This window comes from Littorina saxatilis, linkage group LG12, assembly GCF_037325665.1.
Source record: "Littorina saxatilis isolate snail1 linkage group LG12, US_GU_Lsax_2.0, whole genome shotgun sequence".
Lineage (NCBI taxonomy): Eukaryota > Metazoa > Mollusca > Gastropoda > Littorinimorpha > Littorinidae > Littorina > Littorina saxatilis.
In genome coordinates this window covers 34,309,579-34,329,332 of record NC_090256.1, presented here as the reverse complement: position 1 = coordinate 34,329,332, position 19,754 = coordinate 34,309,579, and the positions used below count along the sequence as shown (strand labels likewise).

General features: G+C 42.2%; 2 protein-coding genes across 2 annotated transcripts in view; both read left to right on the top strand.

The window, feature by feature from the left end:
• Window positions 1–5,959, top strand: part of LOC138983069 (ABC transporter B family member 2-like) — a 67,588-nt gene extending 61,629 nt beyond the window's left edge. The window contains exons 16-19 of the mRNA XM_070356474.1: window positions 916–993; window positions 1,481–1,564; window positions 2,909–3,112; window positions 5,732–5,959. Coding sequence (XP_070212575.1) covers window positions 916–993; window positions 1,481–1,564; window positions 2,909–3,112; window positions 5,732–5,908 — 543 coding nt within the window. The 3' untranslated portion in view covers window positions 5,909–5,959. The remainder of the gene's footprint in view (window positions 1–915; window positions 994–1,480; window positions 1,565–2,908; window positions 3,113–5,731) is intronic.
• A 152-nt stretch (window positions 5,960–6,111) lies between these two features.
• Window positions 6,112–17,471, top strand: LOC138981805 (ATP-dependent lipid A-core flippase-like). Its single transcript, XM_070354884.1, has 6 exons — window positions 6,112–6,395; window positions 7,710–7,866; window positions 9,589–9,786; window positions 11,137–11,343; window positions 14,191–14,340; window positions 15,979–17,471. The coding sequence occupies exons 3-6, from the start codon at window positions 9,697–9,699 to the stop codon at window positions 16,330–16,332; spliced, it is 801 nt and encodes a 266-aa protein (XP_070210985.1). The 5' UTR covers window positions 6,112–6,395; window positions 7,710–7,866; window positions 9,589–9,696; the 3' UTR covers window positions 16,333–17,471.
• Window positions 17,472–19,754: the final 2,283 nt, after the last annotated feature.

The following is a 19,754-nucleotide window of genomic DNA, read 5'->3' as shown; positions in this document are numbered from 1 at the left end:
TCATAACAGGTTATACAGTACTTTTATGCCGATAATTAAACCCCATGTATACTTGGATGCTAAATTGTGACCACCGTCCCCACCTACCCCCCTCCCCTCCCCCAACCTCAGTTACCCCTCCCCCCCCCCCCACACAACCTCAGTCCCCCCCCCCTTCCATATTCCCTGTCTTTTCAACAACCCACCCTACTGTCTATGTCTGTGTCTTGTCTAGGTATGTACGTGTGTATGCGCTTTGTTGATAAACTCGGTGTATGATGTATGTTATGCTGTGTTTATGTGTATATAAAGGAAATACAATGTATAAAAAAAATAAAAAATTAATAAAAAAATAAAAAAAAAATTCATAAAGATCGGTCCAGTAGTTTAGTCTGAATCGCTCTACACACACACACACACACAGCACAGACACACACACACACACACACACACACACACACACACACATACACCACGACCCTCGTCTCGATTCCCCCTCTACATTTAGTCAAAATTTGACTAAATGTAAAAAACTGTTTAACATCTGTGTTGTCAAATCGAGGTTTTTTTTCCAAAGTCAGTGTGGCGCCTGCGCAAAACTAATGCGCATAAGAAACGGCGTCTGCTATCAAAACCTGAGATCAACGCATCGACACAAAAATGTCATTTTGTAAGTTTGGAACAACAAATCAAGGTCAGAACAGCGATATAATCGCTATTGTATTTTCAGCATAGCAATAGGGTCCGATATTTAGACTCGAACAAGTATAATGCGACTCGTCTTCGACTCGTCGGCATTATACTTGTCTCGTCTAAACATCGGACCCTATTGCTACGCTGAAAACACAATAGCTGTTAGTATTTTCTTTTGCCATCAATGATATACATTGTATAATTACCCTTGATACATATAATGGGTGTTTGCTTTTTCTTCAGAATTACTGCTTTTCGTTTGCCGGGACGCGCTTGACTTCGCGAGTCCGAACTATGATGTTTGAGGCAATGCTCAGACAGGTGCGACAACAGACTTTATGCATTATCTCCTTATCTCAGAATTGAGTATACATGTATCTTTAATTCATTGGTCCTTTGTGAAATTGCTGGGGTGAATAAAACAAAATTCTCACGATATTATAAAGCCTTAAAAAAACAGATATGGTTGGGGTTTGTTTACCGTCAGTTTCATCCTTGTTATTAGGTTTTCAGGGTGTGAGAGGTTTGTGTTCATCCGGAGACTCGAACAGGAATTGGGATGGTTAAAGAGTTTGTTTTGTGACAAAGGAACTGAGTTAACTACTCTGGCTTTTCATTTGGTATTTGTGTGAGTGTAGGGGGGGGGGGGGGGGGAGATAAAAGGAGACAGAGACAGCGACAGATAGACCGACCGACAATGAGGGAGAGACGGACAAACAGACTAACAAGTCAAACTTTTGACACGAATTCTGTATCTTTTAAAAGGCAAAGCTCGCATTGATCAAATCAACCTTTCCCTCTCTTCCAGAACATGTCATTTTTTGACAAGGAGGAAAACCGACCCGCGGTACTGGCTCACAGTCTAACGCACGACCCGGATCTTTTGCATGGCGTGAGTGAGTTCTGCTGTTCTGCTCTCAGTTTATGTTCCTCTGTCTGGCTGCCAAAATTGTGATTTAACTCTAGTTTTATGTTATATTGGTGCTTTTAGAATATGTGATGTTACAATATTACTATATACGTTTCTGGAAGGAAGAGAGAGAGAGAGAGAGAGAGAGAGAGAGAGAGAGAGAGAGAGAGAGAGAGAGAGAGAGAGAGAGAGAGAGAGAGAGAGAGAGAGAGAGAGAGAGAGAGAAAGAGAGAGAGAAACTTTCAACTTTGAACTTTATTTATTTATCGAGGGTAACAGAATAAGCAAAATATACACCCTTTTTTTCGTCCGGCCCTCGCCCATTGAGGGTAACTCGATTAATAACAAGAAGAAATAGAAGTTAAGTTAATTACAATACAATTTATATAATTAACATGTCAAAAAATTAAAGACATTTCAAAATGCATTATGAATATCAAGCAATGATGTAATATTATCACATAATTATTTACTTGTTTCCAAGAGAAACAGCATGTACATTTCTTTGAAGGAAGTTTCACTGAATTGCATTTTAATTAAATCAGGAATGGAGTTCCACAATAAGGCGCCAGAATAAGAAAGACTTGATTTGTAAAGGTCAATTCTAGGGGTTGGGGTAATTAATTTGTTTTATTGAATTATTCGGTTTGAAATTTGAGGCAATGAATGTAGGTGCATTCCCTGACATAATTCTATGCATCATTGCACCTTTGTTTTAGGTAAATCTTGATTTGATAGGACGAATCTTTAATTTTTTATAATCAGACGTAGAGAGAGATGCATTTTTTAAAAGAATTAATTTAACAGCTCGTCTATGTAAAGAGCACAAGTGTTTCAAAGTGTTTGCACTTGCAGAGTCCCACACTGTGGACGCATAATCAATAGTTGATTGAATGTATGTCTGAAATGTGCGTAGGTCTAGAAAGTGCTTAATTTTTGATAACTGATATATATTTTAGAGAGAGAGAGAAAGAGAAAGAGAGAGAAAGAGAGAGGGGGGGGGGGGGGAAGGAGACGTCTACAGAGACACGAAGTTAGAGAGAGTGAATATGTGTCTGTTTGTTCGTGCGTGCGAATGAAGGTAGAAAGGCAGGCAGGAAGGAAGGCAGAAAAGAAGGATTGCATGAATGAAGGAAAGAAGGAAGGAAGGAAGGAAGGAAGGAAAAAATGAAGGAAGGAAGGTGATATTGTGTAATTGATACTCAGGAAAACGGTATGATTTTATAACAGTTGTAGAGTCTTAACTGCACGAAAGACTGCAGATGAGATTTTTGTAGTTCCTATTCGAAGAGTCTACGTTAATATTTTGGTGTGTGACCATTTCAGATGTTGGGGATACGCACAGGAGCTATGCTGGAAACTCTGACAACTGTGATCTTTGGTCTGACGATGGCTCTGGTGGCAGAGTGGCGCACGGCACTGATCATCACCACCTTCGGACCTCTGACCCTCCTGGGCAGCTTCCTGCAGGGCAAGGTCCACCTCAAGGCTGAGAAGGTCCACAGCATGCACATGAAGGAGGCCAGTGATGTGGGTCACCGGGAAGATCGTTGTGGATGTTTTCGTTGGTGTGGTTGCGGTGTTGTTGCCTTTATCCTTTTATTTGTCTACTTCACGAAGATCGCTGCACGAAGTTGTGGCACTGAATTTTCGGTAAACACGAAACAAAAATCTTTACAATGACTTCATGAAGGCAACTTCGGGCTCAAGTAAGAACAGCTTGTAGTTCGGCATGACATTTTTTAACCTAAATGTACACAGCTGAAGGTTTTTATAAGTCAAAATTAGTAATAAGAATGACGTATAAACTGAAGGCAGCAACGAAGAAGAGAATGGGTACTGCACTCATAAAGCTGGGCATAGAAAAGTTGAGATTGCTGGAATCTCGCTCCCCTGCGACCAGAAATGGTTTTAATGGGACTACCTTTAACGTTCTAACGTAGACTAAACTCGAGTCATTCCAGTGTGTCTTACGAAGGGAATATGGGCATGCCTATAAGATTGTCTGCTCCAACATACTGACTGGTGAAACACATGAAAATACAACATGCAGACCAACGAAAAGCATTTTAAAACAACACGCAGATCATCAAAACGCATTGCAGAACAGAATGTAGATTAATGAAATGCATTTACGTTCAACATGTGGATCTATAAAACAATAAAAAACAACATGCTGATCAATGAAACACACGTACAGATCGGTCAATTACATTGAAAAACAATAAGTAGACTCCGCTTAATAAAAACACATCGGGACTGGGCAAATTTGTATTTATTAACCGAAGTTTTTATTAACCGAATTTAAAAAAAACAAGTCAAACAGAAAAAAAAAAGAATTTCCTCTCCTGTGAAGGAAGCGATCATGAAGTAAATGTACCTGTACGATTCAGTTGAAAAACTTGTCCATTGTCGGCAGTTTCAGTGGCTCTTTGCGCAGATGTCGGCATCAACACGTGTGTAGGAGAGAATGCAATGAGAGAATGCAAACGTGATCTAATTCTCGTGATCTCGTTTCCCCCCTAAATCACAATTTTCGCTGAACTTAGCTCACTAAGCTTCAGCAAATGCTTGCATCGTCTGTCGGGTGAGTAGATATCGCTCCGTGTTTGACAATACATTGTCAAATTTGTGTTAAAGGCACAGTAAGCCTCCCGTAAACCATCACAGAGCTCCCCGAGCGTCTAAATACAGTACAGGCATACTTCCATTTGAACGCTCACCGAACGGGAACATCCTGGCTGCTTTCTGTCGAGCGTGAGACATTTTCCAAGAATTTATTTTCGTGGACTTGGCCCTGAAGAACAATGGCGCCTCGTTTTTGCGCTAGACCTAACTTTTAAAATCTAAATAATAAATTGACAGCTTGTTGCACAAACATTCTTTAATCATAAAAGAATTCGTTTTTCATCAAGACAAGATCAGAACAATTCGAAGTTGTGAAAGTTTAAAAAAAGAAAAGCCCGGAAGCAGGGTCACGCAAGGGTCGTAGCAGACGACGGCCCGGTTTATCAGTGCAAATCGCCGTTCCTCTCAACAGTCAAAAGCCATCGCTAGAGTTCTTGTGAACCACAGCCGTTGTTTCGTGCATAAAAAACGTGCTATTGTAGATAAGCTCACGTCGAGTCGCATTCAAATGACTAACTATGACGACTGCATTGTGAAAAGGGGGAAAACTGGATTACACGGGTTCACGATGGCTCAGGGGTAAGATAAACCACGCAAAAATAAATTCTTTGAAAATTGTTCGCTCTTTACGGAGGGCACCTAGGATGTTCTCAATTGGTGAGTGTTTAAATGAAAGGGTGTTTGTACTGTGTGTAAAAGCCTGACCGTATCTGTGATGGTTTACGGGAGGCTTACTCTGCCTTTAAGTGAGCGTCCCAGCACGGAAAAAATACCCAATTTCGCCAACAAACTGTTTTTATTAACCGGATTTTTGTATGTATTAACCGAAGGATTATTACATGGGCCATATCGTGATAAATCAGGACCGGACTAAAGTATTTTAAAAGCGGCTGTCTTTATTAACCGTGTGTTTATTAAGCGGATTCTACTGTATATGCCGATCTATGAAGCAAATTTTACAACGCAAAACACACAACAACAACAACAACAACAATTGCAACAACAACAACAACAACAAAGACGACCACCACCACCACCACCACCAACAACAACAACAACATCAACATCATCATCAACAACAACAACAACAACAACAACAAATACAACAACATCAACAACAACAACATTTTTAAGAAGTGCTCTTGATTTAGCCAGTGATCATTTTGGGGAAAAAATCGATGTCATCGTGGAATGTTGGCGTAACTCGATTCTTGGCGATTGTGATGTTTTTGGGGCGTTAGACAAAGAAAATCATTCTCCATGAGAAAATATATTCGCTTAAAATTTAAATACGATTGACAATGCATGATTTAACATTATTTTATCTTTCTATTAACACCAGGAACGAACATATAAACACTTTTTCATAATAACAAATAATCAGTTTTGTCCTTAGTTGGCCTATTATGGTCCGCTGGACCCGAAAAGCAACAGCAAATAAAAATAAATAAACTTCTCATGAGAAACTGTTCAGAACGAGTTACGCCAAAATTCCCCGACGACGTCGAAATGTTGTTTCAGATTTTTCAGGAAGCCCTGGAGAACATAACAACTGTAGCAATCCTGAACATGAAGCAGATGTATTTGGACCGCCTGGAGACCATTCTCCAGAACGATTGCAAGCACGTCATCTTTCTCTCTTTCCTTCCTTCTCCCTTTCCTTCTTTCCTTCATTCTACACGGGCACACTTGCCATAGATGACTTTCTGTTGGTCGGTCGGGCCGGGGTGTCGCTTTTCGGAGGTCAGTGCAAAAGGCATCTGTGCTAAGAAAATCGTTCGGAAATCGGGGGGGGGGTCGTTCTTTGGAGGGTTGTGGTATTGGATGTTTTACTGAATAGCAGTGCTGAAGAGAACATTCTGTGGGTGTGTGTGTGTGTGTGTGGGAGGGGTGCGTGCGTGCGTGCCTGTGTGTGTGTGTGTGTGTGTGTGTGTGTGTGTGTGTGTGTGTGTGTGTGTGTGTGTTAATTTATATATTGCATTCTTGCTCAGCTTTGGAACAATTTGAGGTTTGATTTTTATCCTATTTTTATCATTTGACTTCACAGCTCGGCTGTTAAATATGCGCATCTGCACGGCCTTGGTCACGGCTTTCTCAACATCATCATCTTCGTGTACACCGCCATATTTTTCTTCGCATCCTACCTCGTGCGTGTCGAAGACGGCGACTTTGGGTGCATTTTCTTGTATGTTGACTTGTTTTGTATAAATCACATTTCTATAAAGTCAATAATTATGTTATGATGGCTTTGTTTAAGTTGTTGTTGTTGTCGTTGTAGTTGTTGTTGTTGTTGTTGTTGTAGTCTTTGTTGTTGTAGGCTTTGTTGTTGTAGGCTTTGTTGTTGTTGGCTTTGTTGTTGTTGTTGTTGTTGTTGTTGTTATAGTCGTGTGCGAGCGTGCGTGAGTTTGCTCTGTGTGTGTGTGTGTGTGTATGTGTGTGTGTGTGTGTGTGTGTGTGTGTGTGTGTGTGTGTGTGTGTGTGTTGCCTCCGAAAAAACAAAATACTAAGAACATGGTGCACAGTTATTGTAGGTTTAGCACTAATGGGAACTCTACACGCTCAACACATTTTACAGACTAGTCTCTTTCCCATTTAGTCAATATTTGATTGTCAAGCGAGGTTTAGATGCGTGTGTGTCTTTCTGTTCCTTTGTAATTGTATTTTACACTGTAATTCCCGAGACGAATACACGCGGATGTCTCCGCAACTAACTTATATCGATTCTTGCCTTTGGCCATCGATTCGCGCAAAAAGCCATGCACAACAATGTGGCCGCATCTTACCATGATTTTGTTTCTCACCTTTGTCCATTTATTCTTATATACACTGTACATCACATGCCGTCATTCCGTACTTTTATCATGCCATTCTGAAGAAGGCAGTTTGTCGCTGCCGAAATATTGATAGAGAAAGTACTAATCTGGTTACTACCGTGTCCTCTATTTGTTTAAATCTGTGTCCATTAATTCATGAAAAATGTCACCAGACGAATTCACACGAATTTGACCGAGTCTAACCCATATTTTATTCGCGTACATTTTTCTATGATTCGTGCGAACTGTCCACAGGGCTTTCTCCTATATCTGGTGTTGACGAATTTACACGAATTTTTATCGAGTCTAAGGAGAAAAAAAAAAAAAAAGGTCTGTTTACGGTAACATAGGCCCAAAAAAATTGGGTCGGTAGGTCTGGATTTTTTTTTCTCCAAAAAAACATATTTTTACGTTATTATTCTTTTTTTTTTTTCCCCCAAATGCCAAAAACAAGTCTAGGGTCGCGCGAAAAAAAATAGGGTCGGTCGGGTTACCGTAAACAGACTAATTTTTTTTTTGGCCTAACCCAGATTTAATTCGCGTACATTTCTCCATTGATTCGTGCGAACTGTCCACAGGGCTTTTGTCCTATCTGGTGTTGACGAATTCACACGAATTTTTTATCGAGTCTAACTCAAATTTAATTCGCGTACATTTCTCCATTGATTCGTGCGAACTGTCCACAGGGCTTTCTCCTACCTGGTGTTCGGGACGGCGGAGGTAGACGTAAGCCAGACCAGAAACACGCTGATTCACTTTCATCGCGCCCAGCACGCAGCCGAGAAAATTTTTACTCTCATTGATTCGCGTCCCTTGCTCAACAACACAGGAGGCAGGATATTGGTAAGTATGGTGTAATGTGGTTATGGCGGAAAGGCATACGAAGTTTTCGACTTACCTGAGTAATCAGGAGGTTCTTTGTAGTGAGGAGTGTTAATAAAGGTCGTCCGGTCGGCCATCTTGACGGCTGTGCGTAGACGAAACACTAAACGTAGAGGTTTTCTCGGATTTCGTTGTAGCTTTAGAGCTTTGAATGGGTGGAATTCTTCCGGTTTTTGCCGGAAATCCGGATTCGTAATGTCTGTAGTGACGTTTTTTTGGTTGTTGATTTTACAAATCCTTCAGCGTCTGGGGGGCCCCAGACCCCCCCCCCCCCCTTAAAATTCTTCAGGATTCATGAAATTTTTCAGTCCCACCCATGGCTTTGGAACGTTTAAAAACTTCTAAAACCTGTCCTTAACTGGGCGAAGTCGATTACTCGAAGTATACTTCACGAAACTGGCCGCACGAAGCTTTCAATCAATCAATCAATATGAGGCTTATATCGCGCGTATTCCGTGGGTACAGTTCTAAGCGCAGGGATTTATTTTTTTATTTATTTATTTGTATTTTATGCAATTTATATCGCGCACATATTTAAGGCGCAGGGATTTATTTATGCTGTGTGAGATGGAATTTTTTTTTTTACACAATACTTCACGCATTCACATCGGCCAGCAGATCGCAGCCATTTCGGCGCATATCCTACTTTTCACGGCCTATTATTCCAAGTCACACGGGCATTTTGGTGGACATTTTTATTTATGCCTATACAATTTTGCCAGGAAAGACCCTTTTGTCAATCGTGGGATCTTTAACGTGCACACCCCAATGTAGTGTACACGAATGGACCTCGGTTCTTGGTCTCATCCGAAAGACTAGCACTTGAACCCACCACCTAGGTTAGGAAAGGGAGGAGAAAATTGCTAACGCCCTGACCCAGGGTCGAACTCGCAACCTCTCGCTTCCGAGCGCAAGTGCGTTACCAATCGGCCACCCAGTCCTTATGGACTTTTCTGACCCCAATGGTCCGACAAGTAGTCGACTTCGGGCTCAATTAAGGACTGCCTTAAGGTTTGCTGACCTCCAAGTATTTCGCAATTCTTGGTGACTCTCGTCGATTTTCAAGGAATTGGCACGGGAAAAAAAGGGAACATTGTCATTTTCTCGAGTGCTTTTAAAGCCAGATCATTGAGACCTTTCACGATTTGAGTGTTTAATAACTTCCAGTCATGCCACAAGTTTTGTTGATCCTCGTCAAATTTCAAGGTCATAGCAAGGTCATCTTCCGGTAGAACAATAAAATATTGTTGAAGGTAGAGCTCTGACACTTCACACACTTCCTGGGTTTGATGACATGCAGACATGAGCTGCGCTTGGTTGACCCTAGTAGAATTCCAAGGTCACACCAGGACCATGTTTGGGTAAAATCATGAACAGTTTTCATTTTCACTTGCATGACCTCAGGTATGATCCAAGTCTTGTTGGAACTTGTCAAATGTCAAGGTCACTGTGGTGTCACGTTGTTGTCATGAATGGGAAAATAGTATTTTGCTTGAACTCTTCGGAAGTTATAAGCTTATTGACTTCATTCACTTTTAATATTCTACATCTTACTTCTTGTCTTTCTTCGGAAACGTTCTTTGGTTTCTTCCGTTGCTTATACAGTATCGAGTTCAATAGCTTTGCTCAAGATCAGTCCTTTGTATTATTACCATCTCAGGGATATGTTTCTTTTCCTTTCAGAAACCCATTCATGGGAAGATAGCGTTCCGGGACGTGAGCTTCTCCTACCCCTGCAACCCGCATTCTCGAGTTCTGCACAAGTTCGATCTTTTTGTAAAGCCTAAGAAGATGCTGGCACTTGTCGGACCATTGGGGTCAGGAAAGTCCACAGTGCTCAAACTTCTGCAGCGCTTTTACGCGGTGGATTCGGGCACTGTGGTAAGCATTTATGTAGGTTTGTTCAACTGGGTATGTAGTCTCGACTCGTTTGAGGTCATGCCATGATGTGCTGTGTCTCTGGCTCTCCATTCTTTCTCAGAAGAAGAGATCATTTGAAAGGCACACTCCTTGTCGGCTGCGCTTAGGCCTGGCGCTCACCCTATGTAACTTCAGCAGGACAGACGACGCACGGCAGAGTTTCCCAGCCCACTACACGTTGCGAGTGAAAGGAAAACAGGCCAAGTACTCGTCATAATCCCTATCGCAGCATCAATAATATGCAGTGCGTCGTCTGTGCCGCTGACACTGCGCAGGTATATTCTGCCCTTTATCATCTCAGACCTGACCAGACTTTGGAACAAGACCAGCTAGCCGTCTGCTTGGTCGCATACCAAAAATGAACAGTCTGGTTGCTCTCTCTGCTCGGTACGCATTTTTGATGAAGACATTTGTGTCAACGGCCCTCGCCACAGCAAGCTTTCATGGTGTTGATTTGTGGCATGAGTCCAAGTGGAGGGCGGGTCTTATCCCATGTACAAGCCTGGCCAGATCTGAGATCGTTAGCCGAACACGGGAAGGACTGTCAGTTGAGTTCAAGTTGGAGAGTGAAAGATGAGGGTGGGGTTGGAGTGAGAGAGAGAGAGGGGGGGGGGGGAGGGGGGGTGGTGGTGGTGGTGGAATGACATCTGGTCATTCCTTTGAAGCCATGGATTGGGGGGTGTCCTGATAAGCAGGAGTTTGAAGTGGCTGTACAGATCTTACGAGTACATTTCGCATGGAACCGTAATAGTACCTGGAAACAGACAATTTATTGGAAAACAGTTGCCTTTTTCGGCATCTTGGAAGGGTTAAAAAAGATCAATAGAAGTCAGGTTACCGACACTGACCCTCCCTTTGGGGTCTCTTTTGTTCAGGGTTCGTCGTCTTAACTGTAACTTGGTCGTTCTGTAATTGTACTGAACTGGATTGAAGCTCCTTGTCTGTCTTGTCTGTGTGTCTCTCTTTTTCTCTCTCGTTCTCTTTCATTCTATATCCGAGTGCATGAGTGAGTGAGTGAGTGAGTGAAAGAGGTTGTGTGCGTATGCGGTTGGTGGTGATGGTTGGAGGAGGGGGGGGGAGTGAAAGACACAACCGAGTTCTGACCAACCTTCATGAAATTAATAGCCAGACATGTTTCTTACTTTCAATTGTAATTGCCACGATGAAGAACCATTACCGTCTTTGCTCCTCTGTATCAAGTTTTCTGACCTGTCCCATCTTTTCCTTTGGTTTGTCTCTCTCCATTTTACTTTTTAGTATCTTCGTCACTTCTCTGAAACTTTCTCCTCTTTTTGCTTCATTTTCCCGCAGAAGGTAGACGGCACGCCGTTATTCGACCTTGACATTGCCTGGTGGCGAGAACAGGTGTGTGCCCTCATCCATGACCCTGAGATCACGAGCGGTCGTGTGAAGGACAACATCACCTATGGTGACCTCAGAGAGCACATTTCTATGGCGGAGATCACAGAGGCCGCCAAAATTGCAGACATCCATTCTAGAATTCAGAGTCTTCCCCAGGTAAGGAGAGAATCACAGCATGCTCGCTAGGCTTTTGCTGAGGAAAATCAAAATTGTTGACAGGTTTGAAATATATCATTTGAGCAGATAATAATTTGGTTTGAACAGGGCGTCATAGTTAAGTTTAATAGGTACTGCTTTTAACACAACACAAGTCCTTCTCTGACCTATACAGGTTAAACAAAACTGCAGAGAAAATGATTCTTGCTGTATAGCTATTGGCGGCATGTAACGGCGCATGCGACATTCTATAATTATATCTGTAGGCTCTTCGACATGCACATATTTGTTTTGGCGAGCCCTCATAACTGCCTTAGTCACACTGTTCTTAAGTTGACTTCATTTGAATACTCTCTTTCTTTTTGTGCATACGCAGGACTACGACACTATACGATGTTTGATGGACCACTCTGAACAACCCATCACATATCTTATTTGTCATTATTTTGTCTGTTTGAAAGAAAGTAAAAAATGATGGATAAGGAGCCATGATTTTAACCCAGTTTTCAAAATGGACGGTCCGGGCCCCGCTGAAATGCTGCAATCAGAAAGAAGCGCGACGATTGAATTGTTTCCAGTAGTTCAGCCAATCAACGCTAGTCAAAGTTGTTATCTTTTGCTGTGTGTTTATGTGTGTTTTTTGTGTTTAAAAACAAATATGGGAGGGGGGGGGAGAAGGGTGTTGATGACATTATTAAACACTTTACAACTATGTTAGCTTGTTGTTAAGCTTTTCGATAAACCGACTGCGCGTTGCGATCTTTTGATCTGTACGAGTCGTTAGCATGTGTGAATGTCAGGGATCAATCGGTTCGACTTGCAAGCTCAATCATTCTTCTTCCTACATGTCTGACTTGAACCACAGGCGGAAGGTATCGTTCACTGGACCACTACTTTCATAGAAAGACTACAAGGTATGACACTCAACTTCGAGTCGTCTGTGTTCTTGGAGTCGCTTCCTGCGGACAATTGTTTTGTTCAAGACGGTTTGCCTCTTCCTACAGTCTGTGTGAGGTCAAATAAATACAGTTGAATGATTGTTTTAACTGTATGTACCTTTAATTTTCAGCTGCCGTCCGCTGCAGGTTGCCGTTTTTAACCATCATTTGGACGAATGTTCGTTTGCGAACCGCTATACTGTAGTTGGTAAGAAATCATGCATCCCGCACCGAATATGCATACCAGTGCTCATTGGTCTAAAACATATATAAATATTGCAGCAAAGGGAAGCTACCCACGGGAGTTTCAGTTTAGGTTTTTGGCATAACAACGGAATAACAGTAACCGTGAACGGAAGCGATGCAGACGATTTCAGTCGACCAATGAAAATAATCATCGAATATCCGGTTATTATATGACCAATGATCGCATCGGACTATTATCTCCTCGGACATACGACGATCATCATTCGCACAGGATCTAAGTGGTATGCCGTTGACAGACACGTTTGGTCGCACAAAATACGGTTTAAAACATGCAGCGGACAGGCAGCTAAATATAAAAGGTACAGATAATTAGAACATTCATTTATCACGGCATTTGTAAAGTTATAAAGATTCTTGACATTGGCAATTATTTTTTGCACGATTTTTTCTGAAGTTAGTGGAGCACGACTCGAAGCTGAGTGACATACCTTGTAGTCTTTCCATGAAAGCAGTGGTCCAGTGAACGATACCTTCCGCCTGTGCTTGAACCAGAGATAAAAACACACTCAGTGGCTTTGCAAATACACAGGTATATTGTTTAGGTATATTACACTTGGTTATTTAAAGCTCTGTGTTTGTTTGCTTCTGATCTTTTGGTATGACGTTTAGTTTTGTTTTGTGTTCAGATTTTTCTGTTCGTTCCTCTTCGGAATTCAATCGTTCACGGTGAGACATTACAGAATTCTAGATGGTCGAACGTGTAGCAAAGACCTGTAGATATTGCGTCACCCGTGACTCACTTTTTTCTCCAATGTTCCAAATGCATACGTTGTTTTGCTCCCACCAAGACTGCATATCTTGGCAAACGCGTGACGTAAAAACTAGATTTGATGACGTTACCCGTACATGTTTCCGTACACGTCCTGAAAAGTGCTGATCTAGATCTTGCTATTGTGTACAGTTGTCTAAGAAAACACCAATGAGAAGAGGCGAAGAAACCCCGAGCGTTTCCGGCCTCTATTTGGTTTGCTTTTGATTATCCATTTGTAATATTCTTCCCGCACCCACGGAAACAAGCTCGTTGTGAATGAAAAGTCGTCAAGCTGATGACGAAGTGTTCTTGTTCTGCATGTCTTCGAATAACCCTTTTCTCCATGCGTGTGTAGTGCTATGACCGAGTGTTCTTATTACGTATTTATTCGAATGACCTATGTTTTCATGTGTGTGGCTATACGACTGAGTCTTCTTATACCGCATTTATTCGAGCGACCTCTTTCTCCATGCCCTTGAAATGCTACGACTGAGTATTCTTATCCCGCATTCTTTCAAGTGACCTCTGGTTTGGTGCGTGTGTGGGGCTACGATTGAGCATTCTTAACCCGCATTCATTCAAATGACCTCTGTTTTCGTGCGTACGACTGAGTATTCTTATTCCGAACTCAGTCAAGTGACCGTACACGTCCTGTGTTTGTGCGTGTAGGGCTAGATTGAGTATTATTATCCCGCACACAGTCAAGTGACCTCTGTGTTTGTGCGTGTAGGGCTCAGTCTAGTGCTCTCTGTGTTTGTGCGTGTAGGGCTACGACCGAGTATTCTTATTCCGAACTCAGTCAAGTGACCTCTGTGTTTGTGCGTGTAGGGCTAGACTGAGTATTCTTATCCCGCACACAGTCTAGTGCTCTCTGTGTTTGTGCGTGTACAGGGCTACGAAACGATCCTGGAGGGCAACGGGAGCGCGTATTTCAACCGCGCGGAGAGGACACGGCTGGCCATCGCCCGCGCTGCGTTCAAAGATCCATGCGTTCTACTGGTGGACAACATCGCCGCTTCTCTTGAACCCAAGGACGCCAAGGTTAGGGCTCTTTGCATAGGGACGCAAGGGATGATCGGCTCGAGGAAGTGATCAACTGAGCGGGAGCCAGCCGCGGGGCCGGATTGGTTCAAATCGCACACAAACCTCAATTACTACCAATCCGACCCCGTGGCTGGTTCCTATCTGGTTGCTATCTTTCCCGTGCATACCGGCCCTGGTTTTGTTTTGCTGGCAGACGTTCAAGGTGTTGGGTCCAGGATCTCTCTGTCTCCTTGCTACTATACCCTTTTCTTTCAACAGGGATCACGCTAGAATTAACAAGTCGCGTAAGGCGAAAATACAATATTTAGTCAAGTAGCTGTCGAACTCACAAAATGAAACTGAACGCAAGGCCATTTTTCAGCAAGACCGTATACTCGTACCATCGTCAGTCCACCGCTCATGGCAAAGGCAGTGAAATTGACAAGAAGAGCGGGGTAGTAGTTGCGCTAAGAAGGATAGCACGCTTTTCTGTACCTCTCTTTGTTTTAACTTTCTGAGCGTGTTTTTAATCCAAACATATCATATCTATATGTTTTTGGAATCAGGAACCGACAAGGAATAAGATGAAAGTATTTTTAAATTGATTTGGACAATTTAATTTTGATAATAATTTTTATATATTTAATTTTCAGAGCTTGTTTTTAATCCGAATATAACATATTTATATGTTTTTGGAATCAGCAAATGATGGAGAATAAGATAAACGTAAATTTGGATCGTTTTATAAATTTTTATTTTTGTTTACAATTTTCCGATTTTTAATGACCAAAGTCATTAATTAATTTTTAAGCCACCAAGCTGAAATGCAATACCGAACCCCGGGCTTCGTCGAAGATTACTTGACCAAAATTTCAACCAATTTGGTTGAAAAATGAGGGCGTGACAGTGCCGCCTCAACTTTCACGAAAAGCCGGATATGACGTCATCAAAGACATTTATCAAAAACATGAAAAAAACGTTCGGGGATTTCATACCCAGGAACTCTCATGTCAAATTTCATAAAGATCGGTCCAGTAGTTTAGTCTGAATCGCTCTACACACACACACACACACACACACACGCACGCACGCACATACACCACGACCCTCGTTTCGATTCCCCCTCGATGTTAAAATATTTAGTCAAAACTTGACTAAATATAAAAAGTAAGGAGAACAACACCCGGGTAAGGCATACGCAACGACGAAGAACAATGTTCCATGGAGTAATATTTTCGTACTGAAAATATGTCGGAATAACCTTTTGTGAAAGGTTTGTTTTCATTCCTAAAAATGCAATAATCGCACAAAACGAGCTGTGTAGAATGTCTGAAAGACAAGGGTATGCATTTTTTCCATGACGAAGTAGCACTGGAGAAAAGACCGGCTCATTATTTTTGCCTTTGTCATACGTGTCTAGGGTGAAAAAAATACCGCATCTGCGAGTTTTAAGATGCGTCAAAAACGCAAAAAAAATGTGCGCCATAATGTGATCTCCCCTTCCCCTACTCCACCTTTCTTTCGATTTGTGTTTGCGTCTTTGTTGAACACAGAAACTTGTATATATAATATCTTGCCTTGCACTGCACTATTGTCATACAAAATGCACATAGCTATAACATGCAAGCACTACTTCTACACACGTGTCCCGATCAGGAGGTGCTGGAAACGCTGTGGAAGTTCTGCGAGGGCCGCACGACCATTGTGGCGACCAACCAGCTGGCCGAGATCCCCCACGCAGACCACATCCTGGTCCTCAGCCACGGCAAGGTCATCGAGTCCGGCACCCACGAAGAGCTCATGAAGATCAAGGGCTGCTACGCCATGATCCTCCTCAAGCAGGTGAACCTCGACAAGCTCAAGATGGCTCATCAAAGGATGAGACGTGTGCCAAAGAAACGCGTGCACGTTATCAACAAGACGATCACCGAGGGTCGTCGGATGCTCAGCAGTCGCGGACTAACTCTAGCCTACGTCAAAGGAAAGAACAAGTTGAAAATGTATCCTTAGCAGCTGATGCATGGTGTCAATCTGCCTCTCAGAGCAGTGACAAAGCTTTTGACTTTAAACACAGCTAGATTTAGGGTTACGACTTGGAGCGTTGCATACAGCTCGACACTCGCGGGCTGTCTCAAGCCTACGTCATGGGAAAAAAACAAGTTGAAAGCGTACGTACCCTTTGCAGCAGATGCATGGTGTCAATCTGCTTCCAAGAGCAAAAGCGAAGCTTTTGAATTTAAAAACAGCTAGATGTGGGGCTGCGACTTGGAGCGTTGCATGCAGCTCTACACTTGCGGGCTGCCTCAGCCCGATATGAAAAGAAAGTTCAAACCGAAGTTGTATCCTCAGCAGCTGGTGCAGAGTGTAAGTCTGCCCGAGAGAAGTGCCGAGGCTTTTGAACTAGTAAACAGTCCACATTTGAAGTTACGACTCCGCTTTTCAAAGTCAACCAGAGCAGCGTTGAAACTGTGGAACTAAAGAAGAATAGACTTGTGACTTGATAGTGTAGGGTCAAACAAAGCAGCTCTGCGATTGGCAAGTGAAAGACATCTATGCATGAACAAGCAAGCGTGCATGTCTTCGTTCTGGGGTGATTTGACGTTCTGCGCTGTTCAGTTAACATTTTGAATGCCCAGCAAACAACTCAGTTGGGGTAAATATTTGCGTGAAATTTCAACACCGGACTTGACAACAGAAACAAAAGACGCTCAGAACAGTTGAGTTGTGGTTTTGATGTAGTAAGAGAGACGACTACAGCCTTATGCAAAATTGCAACAGAATTATTGAACGCACAGTCTTTCGATTTTTGTCGACTATATCAGAAATTAATACTGAACATGTCTATATACTAAAAAATTTTAATATATATATATTTTTTTTAGCTTGAATGAAGAGTTTTGTTAACATAAGAGTTCGATTTCTGATGATGCAGGGTAACATAATTATTAAGCAATGTATCAATATAGAACTTTAAAAGGCACTGTTCATCTTGTGAAAACGATTGCATTTACCATCACAAATCTGTCCTGGCTTTTACGTGTGATAAAAGTATTGTTCCACTTGAACACATACCAAACAATCAACGATCTAACTACTTTCAGTCCGGCACGGTTGGCCTAGTGGTAAGGCGTCCGCCCCGTGATCGGGTGGTCGTGGGTTCGAACCCCGGCCGGGTCATACCTAAGACTTTAACATTGGCAATCTAGTGGCTGCTCCGCCTGGCGTCTGGTATTATGGGGTTTGTGCTAGGACTGGTTGGTCCGGTGTCAGAATAATGTGACTGGGTGAGACATGAAGCCTGGGCTGCGACTTCTGTCTTGTGTGTGGCGCACGTTATATGTCAAAGCAGCACCGCCATGATATGGCCCTTCGTGGTCGGCTGGGCGTTAAGCAAACAAACAAACAAACTACTTTCAGTGCAGCGAGGCATACTATGCTGATTTAATTTCGTGACATCTACGACATTTTAGTGCAGCAAATATTCCCTATACTGCACAGGAAGCACTAATAATTGCTGGCGTGCATTTAAGTTGGAGAATTCTGTTATCACTTGTACATGGTGAAGAGATTGTAGTGTTGGTGTAAATGGTCGTTTTAACGAGAAGGGTCGACAATGGTTTTTAAGTTCAGGATTGATTTTAATGGGAGAGTTTGTGCTACGGTTTTCAAATTGACGAAGCTCGATCGCTGCACAAAGCTTTGGCACTGAATTTGATTTGTTTGTAAACTTCGCGAAGTCTTCGCGAAGTCGACTTTGGGCATAATTAAGACAGCCTTAAACCTTGTCAGGAGTTATTATTGTTTGCTCAGACTATGATGAATGCCTTAAATAAATTGGTCTTTGTATATATGCGTAGCCAAGGAGAGGTTAAACAGGGGCCGATGTTTGACGCAGAGTGAGAATGATCGGCTCTCTCACTAAAAGAAGCCAGGAAGTGTAGTTTCCGGATCAAAGGGTTACTGTCATGATGCTGGAGCGAAATGTCAACGACGAAATATGGATCACTGCACATCTGATGTGATTGAAAGTGTTATGATATTGCTCTCTCTCTCTCTCTCTCTCTCTCTCTCTCTCTCTCTCTCTCTCTCTCTCTCTCTCTCTCTCTCTCTCTCTCTCTCTCTCTCTCTCTCTCAAATGCTCGTGGCCATTGACTATCGGAGAGATTCCTTAATACCCAAGTAAGTGTGTGCCCTCTCTGCAGTGTGTAGTGTGCATCTTGTCCTATCGAAAGGGCCAGATGCTAAACGGTGACATTTTCGATATTGTGTGTGTAGTTTTAAAACTACAGTGTTTTAGTGCGACCCTTGACTGTGTTCAATCAAAAGTGACCCGAAGACTGTGAATTTACACTTACTCCAACGTGTGAAACCTTTCTTCTTATACTTTGAGAAGTCAGGTTGATAATAACTGTGTGCTTGTGTCTACTGATCTAGTCACAACTGTGTCGTTATTTGCGATCATCCACGTTCAAGTGTGCGTGTGTCTCATAGTTTGACAAGTCTTCAACTGAAAGTACGAATATTCAATCAATCAATCAATGAGGCTTATATCGCGCATATTCCGTGGGTACAGTTCTAGGCGCTCTGCAGTGATGCCGTGTGAGATGAAATTTTATACGGCCAGTAGATTGCAGCCATGTCGGCGCATATTTACCTTTCACGGCCTTATTCCAAGTCACACGGGTATGGTAGACAATTATTAACTGTGCCTAAGTAATTTTGCCAGGAAAGACCCTTTCGTCAATCGTGGGATCTTTAACGTGCACACCCAATGTAGTATACACGGGGGGTGGTTCGGACACCTAAGAGAGTCTGCACACAAAGTTGACTCTGTGAAATAAATTTCCGCCGAACCTGGGATCGAACTCGCGCTGACAGCGGCCAACTGAATATTAACTTTATTACCACTTTTGGACAGTCTCGGAGACGTCGCCCTCTGCTTATTGATTGTTGTTGTCTGCGATTGCTATTACAGTATCACTTTTTACTTACTTATTTACTTAGTATTAGTAACTTACTTCTTCGTTTAAAGTAATTTATTGTCTCCTTTTTTATATTACAGTGTTTATTCCTTTTTGATAACATATTTTTGTTTCTTAATTGCTTTTTTTTCTCGTTTGCTATTTACTTTTAGTTTGTTTATTTTGTACTAAGATATTTCAGTAGATATATCGATTCATTTTAACGCTCAGGAGTTAGAACGCTGTTATACTTATAGTTTCACGATGAGCAGCTGTCCAAATGCATGGCCCACTAAAGAGGGTTTTCGCGTGGGACACCTGAATATAAACCATGCAATTAACAAAATGACTGACATATCTACTATGCTTTTAAATTCTGGTTCAAGCTTTCACGTTTTTGGGTTTTCAGAATCCAGATTATCTCACCAGATTTCAGATTCTGATGTTGCTATTCCTGGTTACAATGTATTA

Coding starts and splice junctions, on each gene's coding strand:
- LOC138981805 (XM_070354884.1), top strand. CDS start 9,697: ATGCTGGCACTTGTCGGACCATTGGGGTCAGGAAAGTCCACAGTGCTC. Junction 11,344..14,190: donor GAATTCAGAGTCTTCCCCAG/GTAAGGAGAGAA, acceptor GTGCGTGTACAG/GGCTACGAAACGATCCTGGA. Junction 14,341..15,978: donor TTGAACCCAAGGACGCCAAG/GTTAGGGCTCTT, acceptor TGTCCCGATCAG/GAGGTGCTGGAAACGCTGTG.